At 35.8% G+C, this 14,238-nt stretch overlaps 2 protein-coding genes across 2 annotated transcripts; both read right to left on the bottom strand.

Annotated features, from left to right (window-relative positions):
• Nucleotides 1-207: 207 nt before the first annotated feature.
• Nucleotides 208-6,124, bottom strand: LOC123550445 (UPF0598 protein CG30010-like). The gene is made up of 2 exons (XM_053546072.1): nucleotides 5,969-6,124; nucleotides 208-1,058 (listed from the first exon to the last, which is right to left on the bottom strand). The coding sequence occupies exons 1-2, from the start codon at nucleotides 5,994-5,996 to the stop codon at nucleotides 571-573; spliced, it is 516 nt and encodes a 171-aa protein (XP_053402047.1). The 5' UTR covers nucleotides 5,997-6,124; the 3' UTR covers nucleotides 208-570.
• Nucleotides 6,125-8,304: 2,180 nt separating this feature from the next.
• LOC123548738 (uncharacterized) lies at nucleotides 8,305-12,901 on the bottom strand. Its single transcript, XM_045336245.2, has 2 exons — nucleotides 12,691-12,901; nucleotides 8,305-12,384 (listed from the first exon to the last, which is right to left on the bottom strand). The coding sequence occupies exon 2, from the start codon at nucleotides 12,381-12,383 to the stop codon at nucleotides 10,239-10,241; it is 2,145 nt and encodes a 714-aa protein (XP_045192180.1). The 5' UTR covers nucleotide 12,384; nucleotides 12,691-12,901; the 3' UTR covers nucleotides 8,305-10,238.
• Nucleotides 12,902-14,238: the final 1,337 nt, after the last annotated feature.

Below are 14,238 nucleotides of genomic sequence, written 5' to 3'. Positions count from 1 at the left end.
ATTTAGTATTTAACTTATTTGGAAAACTTAATTAATTCAAACGTATAATGTCAACCTAAAATTAGATTTCACAGTTTAATTTGATATAGATAACCATTTTACGAGAATATTTCAACAAAATATCATTAGACTATATTCAATGGAAACTATTGAAAGGAAAAGCTGGAAAGTCTCAAATTTTGGACCAATCACTTTGAATACTCTAAATAATATATAGTATTTAATTTAACTCTTTTAAAGTGATGGTAGTTTTCCAACTGCACTCAATACAAAGTTTTCAGCATTATAGGAATATGATATGAACATTTTTCAAAGATATTTCACACATATTTTACCTTCATGTTTCTAAACAGCAACATATCGAATCAATTCAGAGAACACTTTTTAAGTAACAGATTTATTTTTAAACAATAACTCATATAATAATTTGATTTTTTCACCTATAACTTACAAATTCACTAACATGTATTAAAACTGCCAATTAACATTTAATAAATCTCTGAGTACCACCGATAATGAACTTGTTACACATTTACTTGTCTTGGCACTTTTTACTAGTTGCTAAAACTGTTATGGTTTCCTTTCTTCATGTAGAGCTGTCCAAGCTTCAGCAGGATCTAAATTTATCACAGACAACAAGTCGTTACTTAACGTATATTTCTCTCCATTCCATGTAAAATGTGTTGGTGCATTTTCTTCACCATTACCGAATTCAAAGTATTTACTTATTGCGATAGCTATACTTGATTTAATTAAACCTACGCCACCAACCTCCGGATCCGCTGGATGGTATATACGGCCAGTTTCTGGTAACATACATATCTTTTCCGGCTGGAAAGGAACGTTCAAAGTTGGACTTCCAGGATAACCGTAAGATAAAATATCGCAAGTACCTTTATCTTGGTTGTCTGCCAAATGCACATAAACTATAGGTCTATCATCACATCGAATAAAATTCCTCTCCCGGCCACAGGGAGACAAAAATGGGAAATCTTCCATATATCTTCCGGTCTCATTCAAACGCAGTCTCTTGAAAAAGAAGTCCAAAAATTTCTTTTCTGAAATTGAAATGATTAAATTATAATTTATTAGTTTACAAATTAAACTATAAGTTTACAAATACATGGCAATGCACATGGCACTAGGACTGGGATGATTACTTGGTTAATCGGTTAATCAAACCCGATTTGATTACTAGGTGAAACTGGTTTCAATTTCACAAAACTGCTAATCGCTCTCAAACAATAAACATCACAAATATCTATATTATATATATATTATCTATATACATTTTTTGACCAGCATATAGCCCGCAGTATATTTCCACTAAAACACATCAACTGAACATTATCAATAGTCTCGGATTTGCTTGTCGTGATATATCTAAAATAAAATCCACCAAAATATGACTTAGTGTCACACTGCTTCCAAACGATAAAGTCTGTAAGTTCCTAATGAAGTCAGTTGCTGAAAGTACCTTTGTAGGGTCGTCAGGAAAGAAAACAGCATTTCAAATATGGTGGCCAATTAACCGGTTCGATTCGATTTCATACAAATGATTTACCGGTTTCAAAATTTTGAAATCACCCCAGCCCTACATGACACAGTCATGTCCTCTCGTTAAATGGAACATTCGTGCTATATAAGAAAATCCCTTGATTGATGGCCGAGTTAGGAAGCATACTAAGAAAGAATCATATGGACCTTTGACCTCAGTGTGACCTTGACCTTGAAAGGGGTTTAAGAGTTGTGCAAGACACATTGCTGTGTTATGGATAACATTTCTCCAAGAAAATCTGTTGATGTATAACAGTTATGGACTGGACATGAAAATGCAGACAAACTGAATAATGGATAGACAAGCACAACCCAGCAGTGCAGGAAACTGGTAACAGGACTAGGAAGGGACAGATTACTTAAATCTATTGCCTTCTGTCAAATTATCAAGGAAACAACAGTCTAGCTCAATTTTTAAACACCTGTTCTTTTGCTCTCTTAACTTAGTAAATTGGGTCACTGTTATATACAAGAGGGCCATGATGGCCCTGTGTGGCTCACCTGAGTACTATTGCTCAAAATGATATGATCGTTTCAAACCAATCTCATTAGAAGCTGCTAAGGTGTATTCATTTAGATAAATAATAAAGGAGGTAATATGTCATAAATTCAGTCAATATGTATCTTCATTGATTGTCCAAGTCCATCTGTTGACATAAATGAAATTTCAGATGATATCAGTATCTTCATTAGTTACGGAGATATACCCATTTTAATTTGAAATAAAGGGAGGTAATTTGACATAAAATCAGTCCATAGTTATCTACCCTGATTGTCTCAGTCCAACTAATGACAATAATGAAATTTCAAATAAGTCCTATAAGTACTTACTGATATAAATCCATTTTGATTACAATCAGGGGAGGTAATAAGATATAAAATAACTCTGGAACCTACGATTGGATCTGACAGGTTCGTCATGGAATCCAAGATTTATTGTTGTTGAAGATATTTTGGAAGTTTGTATCAAATCAAACCATAAATGAAATCTCTATATGACTGCAAAAGCCAAAATAGCCAATTTTGGACATTTAAGGGGCTATAACTCTGGAACCCATGATGGAATCTGGCCAGTTCAAGAAAGGAACAAAGATCTTGTGGTGATACAAGTTGTGTGCAAGTTTGGTTAAAATCAAATCATAAATAAAGCTGCTATTATGCAGACAAAGTCAAAATAGTTAATTTTGGCCTTTTCAGGGGCCATAACTCTGTAACCCATAAAGGAATCTGGCCAGTTCAAGAAAGGAACCAAGATCTTATGGTAATACAAGTTTTGTGCAAGTTTGGTAAAAATCAAATCATAAATAAAGCTGCTATTGTGCAGACAAGGTCAAAATAGCTAATTTTGGCCCTTTCAGGGGCCATAACTATGAAACCCATAATGGGATCTGGCCAGTTCAAGAAAGGAACAGAGATCTTATGGTGATACAAGTTGTGTGCAAGTTTGGTTAAAATAAAATCATAAATGAAACCACTATCGTGCAGACAAGAAATTGTTGATGCACGCACAGACGACGGACGACGGACGAAGGGTGATCACAAAAGCTCACCTTGTCACTATGTGACAGGTGAGCTAAAAAGAATGAATAACTTTTACATCCAAGTAAGAACAGCAATTACTGGAATTGTTACATGTAAGAACTTTTACTGCCCAGCAAACAGTGATTACTGATATGTTTATTTTCCTTTCCTTGCTTTTACTGCCCAGCAAAACAGTGATTACTGACATGATACTCTTTCATTTTACTATAACTACCAAGCAAACAACAAGAGCTGTTCATAAGACAGCGTGCTCTACTATTCAGCGATTTGAAATTGAATATGTGTCTCAATAAGAGACCTCTACTTTAAAAGGAAGATACACCAAGGGGCATAATTCTATCAAGAACACAAATTGGAGTTATTGGGATTGTTAACACACATGCAGGTGATGATGGTAAAGATATGTTTTGAGTTTCAAGTCATTATCTTATATAGTACCAAAGTTATGTCCAGAAAACAAAGTAACCGCCTCGGTAGCCTAGTGGTAGAGCGTCCGCTTCGAGTGCGGGAGGTCGTGGGTTTGATCCCCGGCCGCGTCATATCAAAGACGTAAAAAAATGGTACTAGTAGCTTCCTCACTTGGCGCTCAGCATTAAGAGGATAGTGCTAGGACTGGTCAGCCCAGTGTCAGTATAATGTGACTGGGTGGGGTATCATGCCACGTGTCTAAGGTGTGATATTCCAGTGAGGCAGCACTATAAAGTTGGGCATTGTGCTCACTGCTACAAGTAGACACCATCGTTTATATGACTGAAAAATTGTTGAAAAAGACGTTAAACCCGAACACACACACACAGAGAAAACAAAGTTTGTTAAAAAATTTAAGTATGAAAGGGGCATAATTTGGTCAAAAGTACAAATCAGAGTTATGGGGATTCTTACCACACATGCAGATGATTATGATAAAGATACCTTTTAAGTTTCAAGTCTTTATCTTATATTGCATTAAAGTCATATATGGAGAAAGCAAAGATTGCAAAAGAACTTTAAGTACAAAAGGGGCATAATTCTGTCAAAAATACAATCAGAGTTATAGGGTTTGTAACCACACATGCAGATGATGATTATAAGGAAATATTTTCAATTTCAAGTCAATGTCTTTTAAAGTACCAAAGATAATTATGTCTATAAATGAAGCTTTGGAAAAGAATTTAACATGAAAATAATTCCAATATAACAACTTTGTGACCTTGCCTTGGGTATAATGAGCCCAGCCCATGCACATAAGATATAAGCAATAGTAACAAAGATATGACAGAAAAACGAAGGTTGCCGAAAAACTTAAACCTTAAAAATAACCTAAGTATAACACCTTGGTGACCTTAACCTTGGGTATAATGGGCCTAGCCCCTGTACATACTTTGTTTGTATGCTGGACAATGTTTATGTAAAGTTACAGTAAGATATAAGCAATAGTAACAATGCTATGACAGAAAAACGAAGGTTGCTGAAAAACTTTAACCTTAAAAATAACCTAAGTATAACACCTTGGTGACCTTGACTTTAGGTATAATTGGTTCAGCCCCTACACATACTTTGTTTGTATACTGGAAAATGTTTGTGTGAAGTTAGAGTAAGATATAAGCAATAGTAACAAAGATATGACAGAAAAACAAAGGTAACCAAAAAACTTTATCCAAGAAAGGTCATGCAGATACCTGCATTACTATTAATGCTCAGTAAAACACTGCAAGACACTGTAGTTACCTTTAATTACTATTACTGTCCAGCAAAACTGCAAGGCACTGTAGCTACCTTTAATTACTATTACTATCCAGCAACACTGCAAGGCACTGTAGCTACCTTTAATTACTATTACTGTCCAGCAACACTGCAAGGCACTGTTGCTACCTTTAATTACTATTACTGTCCAGCAAAACACTGCCAGACACTGTAGTTACCTTTAATAACTTTCACTGTCCAGCAACACTGCAAGGCACTGTAGTTACCTTTAATTACTAAGACTGTCCAGCAACAGCAACACTGCAAGGCATTGTAGTTGCCTTTAATTACTATTACTGTCCAGCAAAACACTGCAAGGCACTGTAGTTACCTTTAATTACTATTACTGTCCAGCAAAACACTGCAAGGCACTGTAGTTACCTTTAATTACTATTACTGTCCAGCAACACTGCAAGGCACTGTAGTTGCCTTTATTTACTATTACTGTCCAGCAACACTGCAAGGCACTGTAGTTACCTTTAATTATTATTACTGTCCAGCAACAGCAACACTGCAAGGCATTGTAGTTGCCTTTAATTACTATTACTGTCCAGCAAAACACTGCAAGGCACTGTAGTTACCTTTAATTACTATTACTGTCCAGCAACACTGCAAGGCACTGTAGTTGCCTTTAATTACTATTACTGTCCAGCAAGGCACTGTAGTTACCTTTAATTACTATTATTGTCCAGCAACACTGCAAGGCACTGTAGTTACCTTTAATTACTATTACTGTCCAGCAACACTGCAGTTACCTTTAATTACTATTACTGTCCGGCAACACTGCAAGGCACTGTAGTTACCTTTAATTACTATTACTGTCCAGCAACACTGCAAGGCACTGTAGTTACCTTTCATTACTATTACTGTCCAGCAACACTGCAAGGCACTGTAGTTACCTTTAATTACTATTACTGTCCAGCAAGGCACTGTAGTTACCTTTAATTACTATTACTGTCCAGCAAAACACTATAGTTACCGGTACCTTTAATTACTATTACTGTCCAGCAAAACACTAGTTACCTTTAATTACTATTACTGTCCAGCAAAATGATGCTTACCTTTCTTTCTTTCTTTTCAATTACAGCCCAACAAAACACAGAGTTTATTGAGATGCTTTACATGTAGTAATTATTGAGATGATTACCTTTAAAACATGAGGTGAAATTTTTCATCTTTGAATCATCAAGGAACAGCTGAAAATCAAATAAACTTCAGTAAGTAATTTGTTACAAAAATGTCTGAAGTATATGGAGACTATCCAAGGGACACAAATCAGATATACCCGGTAATTAATCCCACTGGTATATATTCAAAGACCTGAGCATAGTGGTAGGGTGCCAGTATACCTGCACAGTATTAAATCCAGGTTTCTAAACTTTACAATTTACCCTAGCTTATAATCAATGATTATCAAACACACAGAAAGTATATTTTATTTGCCTAGAGAAACTGGGCTTCAATAAAATTTAAAATTTCTGTGCCAGTGTGGTTAGGCTGAACATAGTTTGTTAGTGATAAGATGGCAAATGTGAGGGCAACCCAATCCAAGATTCTAGTTACATCCTGTAGCTTAGTTACATCCTGTGGCTGTCAGTCAAAAGACTGTAATATCAGACTGAAATGAAATTAAAGCAATAAATTATGCCACCAAATGGACTGGTTTATGACCACTATGCTGTGACATACTAGATACACACATGGTATCATTTACTGTGGATGACAAAAACTTTAAATGTTATATTGAAAGTACCATTAACTAATGATATACTTTTTCATAACAGACTAGGCTGACCACAAAGCAACTCTATATCCCCACAATGTATGCTGTGGTGAGAATTGAACAGTTACATGGCAATTAACTACAGTAGCGTGACAGATTTGGTCAAACACACATACTGCAAAAAAAATAAAATACCAAAATCAAAACGAGTAGGCTAAGACTAACAACAGGACAGCCCTTTATCCACATGACTGTTTGCTGATTATTTTCGTTATTTGCACAATGATCATGCCTGAGAAGTCACTGTCATATCGATAATTTTTGTTATCCATACAACTAAACATGCTGTACACATATGTCAAACTCAGTTAAGCTTTTCTGAAGTTTTTTCCCTCCTTACAAGATCCCAATAGAACTGCTTATTTGTCAATTTCTAGCTTGCACCTTTTGGTAAGTTAACATGCAGTTATGATGCCTATAATTATTATGTTGAATAACTTTTGTACGATTGTTTTAATAAAACAAGAGGGCCATGAAAGCTGTGTATCGCTCACCTGACCTACTGACCTAAAGATCATCAAGATTAACATTCTGACCAAGTTTCATAAAGATATGGTCATAGATATGATCTCTGAAGTGTTAACTAGCTTTTCCTTTGATTTGACCTGGTGCCCTAGTTTCTGACCTCAAATGACCCAGATTGGAACATGACCTAAAGAGCATTAAGATAAGACCAGAGTTTTTGCATTCTTGTATCCTTTGACCTCTGAGTGTGACCTTGATCTTAGACCTAGGGACCTGGCTCTTGTGCATGACACTCTGTCTCATGATGGTGAACAACTGTGCCAAGTTACATCAAAATCCCTCAATGCATGAATAAGAAATGCTCCGGACAGAGTCATTTTTTAATTTGACCTTTGACCTTAAGTGTGACCTTGACCTTTGTGATAGGAACCTGGGGTTTGAGCATGACACTCCGTCTCACTGAGGTTAACATTCAAGCCAAATATAAACTAGAGCTATCGCTAAAGGTGATGAATGTACCCCCCGCATGCACTGACATAGTACATTGCAATCTGACGCGCACAAGACTGCATAATTATGTGGACTGTATGTCTATAGACTGTATGTATACAGTGTAGTAACAAAAAAAAGTCCCATAACTATGCAGAATATTTATCTAAAAGAACGTAACATGAATCATGCCCAACTAGGGTTGGTATTGATCACTTGAGTGAAGTTTCATTAAATTGTGTGCAAGGGTTCGGAAGATTAGGCGCGCACAAGGTTGCATATGCAGACTGTATGTACATAGTATGTTAACAAGAAACAAAGTCCCATAACTATGCAGAATATTTATCTAAAAGAACGTAACATGCACCATGCACAACTAGGGTTGGTACTGATCACTTGTGTGAAGTTTCATTAAATTGTGTGCAAGGGTTCGGAAGATTAGGCGTGCACAAGATTGCATATCTAGACTGTATGTACATAGTATGTTAACAAAAAACAAAGTCCCATAACTATGTAATTTTTTTTGAAAGAACCTAACATGCCCCATGCACAACAACTGTTGTTACTGATCACTTGTGTGAAGTTTCATTAAACTGTGTCAAGGGGATGAGGAGAGATGGTGCCCACAAGATTGTGTCTATGTATATAGTATAGTAACAAAAAACAAAGTCCCGTAACTCTGCAATTTTTTTTTCTGAAAGAACCTAACATGCCCCATGCATAACTACTGTTGTTACTGATCTTCATGAAAAGTGGTTATAATGTTCACCTTGATGATATTTAAGTCAAGTATGAAACTGGGTAACATGTGGTCCAAAACTAGGCCAGTAGGTCTAAAAATAGAGAATCCTTGTGACCTTCCTAGAGACCATATTTTTCAATGGATCTTCATGAAAATTGGTGAAAATATTCACCTTGATGATATCTAGGTCAACTTCGAAACTGGGTCACATGCGTTCAAAAACTAGGTCAGTAGGTCTAAAAATAGAGAAACCTTGTGACCTTTCTAGAGGCAGTATTTTTTATACGATCAGTATGAAAGTTGGTCTGAATGTTCATCTTGATGATATCTAGGTCAAAATTCGAAACTGGGTCACAAGCAGTCAAAAACTAGGTCAGTAGGTCTAAAAATAGAAAAACCTTGTGACCTCTCTAGAGGCCATACTTTTCATGAGATCTTCATGAAAATTGGTGAGAATGTTCACCTTGATGTTATCTAGGTCAGGTTTGAAACTAGGTCATGTGCCTTTAAAAACTAGGTCATTAGGTCAAATAATAGAAAAACCTTGTGACCTTTCAAGAGGCCATATTTTTCAATGGATCTTCATGAAAATTGGTTAAAAATTTTATCTTGATGATTTCTAGGTCAAGTTCAAAACTGGGTAACATGAGCTCAAAAACTAGGTCACTGTGTCAAATAATAGAAAAAAAACAACGCTATACTCAGTTCAAAACTGGGTCATGTGGGGACAGGTGAGCGATTCAGGACCATCATGGTCTTCTTTTCTGGAAATTTGAGAGTTAGATATATTGCTGTGTCATCTGCAAAGAGACGGACTTTGGAGCTGACGTTTTGTGGGAGGTCATTCATGTAAGCTAGGAAGAGCAGGGGACCAAGTAGACACCTGTAGGACACCTGATGATACTAGGATGGCATCAGAAGTAGTGACATTTAGGACTTCTGATTGAATCCTGTTATCTAAAAAGCTTTTGGCCCATTTTATTGTGTTACCTCTGATTCCATATTTGTGTTTTTTTTTAAAGAACTTTCTCATGGCTAACCTTGTCGAAAGCCTTACTAAAATCTAGCAGTATAAGTCTACTTGTTTCTTATTGTAGACTGAGGTGACCAGATCATTTACTAACATAACTAACTGGGTAACACATGATCTTTTTTTTCTAAAACCATGCTGCAGGTCATACAGAATATCATGGTTGTTGAAGTGCTTAACAATAAGGGAACAGTGTGTTCAAGCACCTTGCACAGGACACATTTTAATGAATTAACTCAAAATGTTATAAAAAAATATCAGCTGTCGATCTTCATCAATATCCACTACCAGATAGTATGATGATGAAAACGTGACAGTATGATGATGATAACACAGCAGTAAAATGGTGATAACACGACAGTACCATGGTGATAATGCGACAGAACCATGATGATAACAGAATAGTATGGTTACGAAATTGCGAAATCATGATACTACGATAACGAATATGGGATATTATGATGGTGAAAATATGACAGTATGATGGTGAAAACACAATAGTATATTACATTATTACCATCGTAAAATCATATGATCGAATTATCGCGTTATCATCATTGTTATATCGTGTTTTCTTTACCATAGTTTCATGATTTAGTTTTTTCATCAACGTACTACAGAGTATCCCGTTTCAGATCCACACATTCAAAGGCAATGGTCCTAACTGAATTCCGTAATATACTGATGTTTCTATAGCAACATAATGTTTGTACTCCAGGCAGATATAATTATTTTGTGTAAATTATGTCAATTCATGAAATCTTCATGATTTATTCATTGACTTTTAATATATTAACTTCTCTAAAGTTACCATGTAATAGCACATGTTACATGTATAAATACAAACAGTGTGTATTGCAGGGCACAGCATCTTCATGTAGGTATTCACACTTTCAGCAGTACCCTGTTCAGTTCAGTGCAGGTATCTGCATGTTGAATAGTACATAAAGAAGTCTACAGATATGAACATTTGCAGCATTATTTCTTGTGCAGATATTTCGAGATTTCAGGTAGCAGCGTAAAGCATCAATATGTTGGTTTTCTTGTTCCATACACTGTCCTAGTAAGATCAGTGCTGTTTCCCTGTGACCTAGGTTTTGTTCTGTTTCAATGGTAGTGACAAGGTTTGCAAGTGCACATTGTTGGTCTGCCACTCTCTGAAGAGCCCTGTAAGTCTTGTACTGTAGGAAGTAGAGATAAGGTAGAGAATCTACCACTGCCCAATCCATCCAACAGTCTTTTATTTCATCCCTTTCAAGCCTGTTCGTTTGTGTAGATCTAAACATTTCATACTGCAACTCTTTAGGAACACAGCAGATTTCACATCGCAGAAATCTTACACAAAATGCTGTGATATGTTTTATCACTTCATCATTTCCAGTGTTACATTTATGCATGAATCCTTGCCTTGGGTAATACACGGGATAATCATAACATCCACATACAGGTTCAACAGTATTCAGATCATACTTTTCTTCTGTATTCCTCAGAACAAACTCTGCTCTTTCCATATCTCCTACACAATATAATGCTGATGCAAGTTTCAATCTACCAGATGCCACATCTGAGTTCAAACCAACTGAAAACCAGGACAGTGCTTCTGGAGATATACTGTGAGTAGTGTAAATGTTGTGAGATGCTATCACAGATCCTAGAGAAGATGAAAGCAGAGGTGCTAAAAGCTTCAGTGCAGATTTTTCCAAACTGTTAAAACCCATTGCTCTGTACATTCTTGTTAGTGTTAATGTAAAGTCTGATAACCTCTCATAAACCATTTCATTTCTATCAGGCATTGATTTTAAAAGGCGCTTGTGTTTATTACTTATGCCATTGGTAATATTATATAGCAGCAGTGATGAAATTTCAGCATAAATTTGGCCTGGAGTTGCATTATACTGAATCGTTTCACCCATATTTATCTTCATTTGAAGTCTCGTTCCAAGGTCATCAGTGGGAATCTCCAGCAGCACACGACCCTTACTTTGTAGGATGTTTTGTAGTTTTTCATGAATTCTGAGTTTGTTAAGAGGAGAAATTCTTCCAGACATCAAGTTGTTTTTAGGTATTATAAAATGTGAACAGTTTTCTTGTCTTACAAAGTTCTGCAATACTGTAAGGCAGCACATCAAACATGCAAGTAAGTTAGATTGCTGCCAATTATTTGAATGTGTATTTTGTATACAATGAAATAAAACAGTTTTGCACATGAAACTTGAAAGGACACCATCACACTGAGGATTTATAAATGTTTTAAGAATCATCTTCATCAGAATATAACATCTTAATTGTGTGATGTTTAGATTGAACACAAGACATCTTTCAGCCTGGGAAGTAGATATTCTCCATTCAAGTTCCTCATTCTGGCCATTTTTACTGCTCACTGGTACAACTAAACATCCTGTAGTCTCACAATATCTCTTCATGTCTTCTGTAGGCCATCTTCCTATACCTTGTCTTACTAACCATGGTTGGGCGTCTACAGGCCATGATTTACAGTGGTATGCTGGAACACGATCTTCATCAGCAAAACCTGGCCCTCCTTGCCATGATGTAGCAGGACCATTTATTACATCTCCTTCATTAGCAATATCTCTATAAGCTGTGTTCTTCACCAGCACTTTACCTCTGCTAACTGTAAGATATCTGCTTGGTCCATGATCAAATAAAGCAGTAGGAATAGGAAGAGGTTCATCATCCCTCAGCTGTTGTAGTAGACAGTAACCTGGTGATGTGGTCTCATCCTGGATCATCAGTAGATTGTACCTGCCAGGTTGCCACTCACTCCAGTCCAGTATAACATTAAACTTACTGGAGCAGTAGAGTATATCATGGTCTGAATGGAGTCCTGTTGTTGTAGACCCTTCAGACTGGCTACCAAAATGAAAGCAGGAAGTGTTCTCACCCAGCAATCTTTGTGTACTAGTCAACATAGATTCCTTCAACAAGACCGACCTCCTCCTCTTCAGAATCATTCTCTCATTGACACCAATATCATTGAGCACCTCTGACAGTTTCAGTGACACAGTCTGGTAATAATCAGGATCTCGAGACATTCTGGAAATGTAAGACAGTAAGATATTTATAAACTGCATCATTTATCATCTTCCTGTTGTTTATTTAAATGTGAATTTTAAATTGAAATAACAGAGAAATTTAGAAGCAAATGATATAAAATATTTCCATTTATTTTCTATATATTTGTATTTGTGATACTTTATTATGAATTACACCTGTTATAGGGTAGTAAGTTTTTTTTTGTTTTGTTTTTTTTAACAAAATAAAATTCTCCATTAAAACAGTTGCCATAAGGATATCCTTTATAAAAATGTTTAAAAAAATGGCCGGTCTTTGTCCACTCACCTTGAAAGTTTCTTCTTATGAAGTGTGATTGTGTTTATTGTATAATTCTCTGCCGTAATTGACTTAGGATAAAAATTATTTCCAATCTACTTTCTTTTTTATGTTTTTGGGAATTTATTCAAATTAACTTCCTCTTTCGTTTTTGTTGAACTAAGAGAGGTAATTCATTCACTTGATAAGAGCAACTGCTCATTATTCCCCTTACAGTTTGTCTTGCACTATGATTGTGTATGTGATGAGATAGAGATAGTACCTAAGTTTTTCAAATCATAGGTATGAAGTGAAAAAGCTTTGAAATGAAGACAAATGTAAATATATTTCTCAAAAATATATATAATAACTATATTTTAACCAGAAGCGTAGAGTTTTGAGCATTTAATATTTTCATGTAAAAGAAAATTTTGTTATCAAGTTAATGTAACTCTTCTTGGACCTGGAGAGCAGAAACATCAAAGGGACATAATATAGCGAATATTTTCTACTTGGGTGCATTTGATTTAACATTCAACTGTGATCTGGATTTCTAAATAATGATCAATGATACTGTGTGCTAAAAATATAGAACAATTGGAACAGTCCTTTAACAGCAAAAAGATGCTGTAGCAGAATGAAAATTGTTAAGCTGTAACTGGGACTCGAAACCAGGACCTCTCACACCTAAGGCAGACACTCTACCACTTCCCTATAACAGCAGTATAGCTATAGCTAGGCAGTTTAAGTGCACCGATTACATTACATGAACTGGAACAATTTTGTGACAATAACACATAGTTGGCCTACTCCGGATTATCGGCGTATTCGCTTTGTTACCTAACTGCAATTTTCGTGTAAAGAAAAAATATAATCTAATGCTGCACACATTTTAATTGGTCAAAACTGCCCAAATTTCTCTGACGTGTTTTTTAGAGTATGAAGTTACTAACTGGCAGTACCAGTGAAATATAACTTACACTGAATCTTATTTATTTGCCTTTTTAGCAGCTGACGAACGGCAAAAACAGTGGGCTTTGTCCTAATATAAGCAGTTATTTTACCAGTTTCGACAGGATATCAATTGATAGAAAAATTAAAGTTACAAACTAAATACCTTTCTGCAACACATGGAGTCATTAGCATTCACTGTCAATCAGTATTTTATGACCAAATTCGACGATCATTCATTCATTCAAATAATTTATAGAAAGAGTCGATTGTTTACATTTTCATCGTAAGAAGTGCTCTTGTAAAAACACTTTTTGAAAAATCGAGGAATGCAAAGAGCTATGGTACGGTCTCTAGATGAGGACCTACAAAGTGCTTCTGCTTAGCTCAGTAATTCTTTGTGACTATTTGATAGACCTCTAGCAGCAAGGTAAGGTCACACTTAGAAGTCAAAGGTTTACCTGGTCTGTTTCTTGTCTGGTCCATAACTCTGCCATTTATCAAGGGATTTGACACAAATGTTAACCATAATGAGAATATGTGACACGGGTCTCTCAGGTCAAGGTCACAAAATGATTCATATCTAAACTGTTCTGGCATATTTTGCGCAGACAACTGTAGCATTCT

Source organism: Mercenaria mercenaria, chromosome 6 (genome assembly GCF_021730395.1).
Source record: "Mercenaria mercenaria strain notata chromosome 6, MADL_Memer_1, whole genome shotgun sequence".
Lineage (NCBI taxonomy): Eukaryota > Metazoa > Mollusca > Bivalvia > Venerida > Veneridae > Mercenaria > Mercenaria mercenaria.
Note: the sequence above shows the minus strand (reverse complement) of the source record. Positions and strands in the feature narration are given on the sequence as shown.

Excerpts from the sequence above, each read along its gene's own strand:
- LOC123550445 (XM_053546072.1), bottom strand. The coding sequence starts at position 5,996 with ATGAAAAATTTCACCTCATGTTTTAAAG. Across the intron at positions 1,059-5,968 it reads TTTCACCTCATGTTTTAAAG|AAAAGAAATTTTTGGACTTC; the intron begins GTAATCATCTCA and ends TTTCAATTTCAG.
- LOC123548738 (XM_045336245.2), bottom strand. The coding sequence starts at position 12,383 with ATGTCTCGAGATCCTGATTATTACCAGACTGTGTCACTGAAACTGTCA.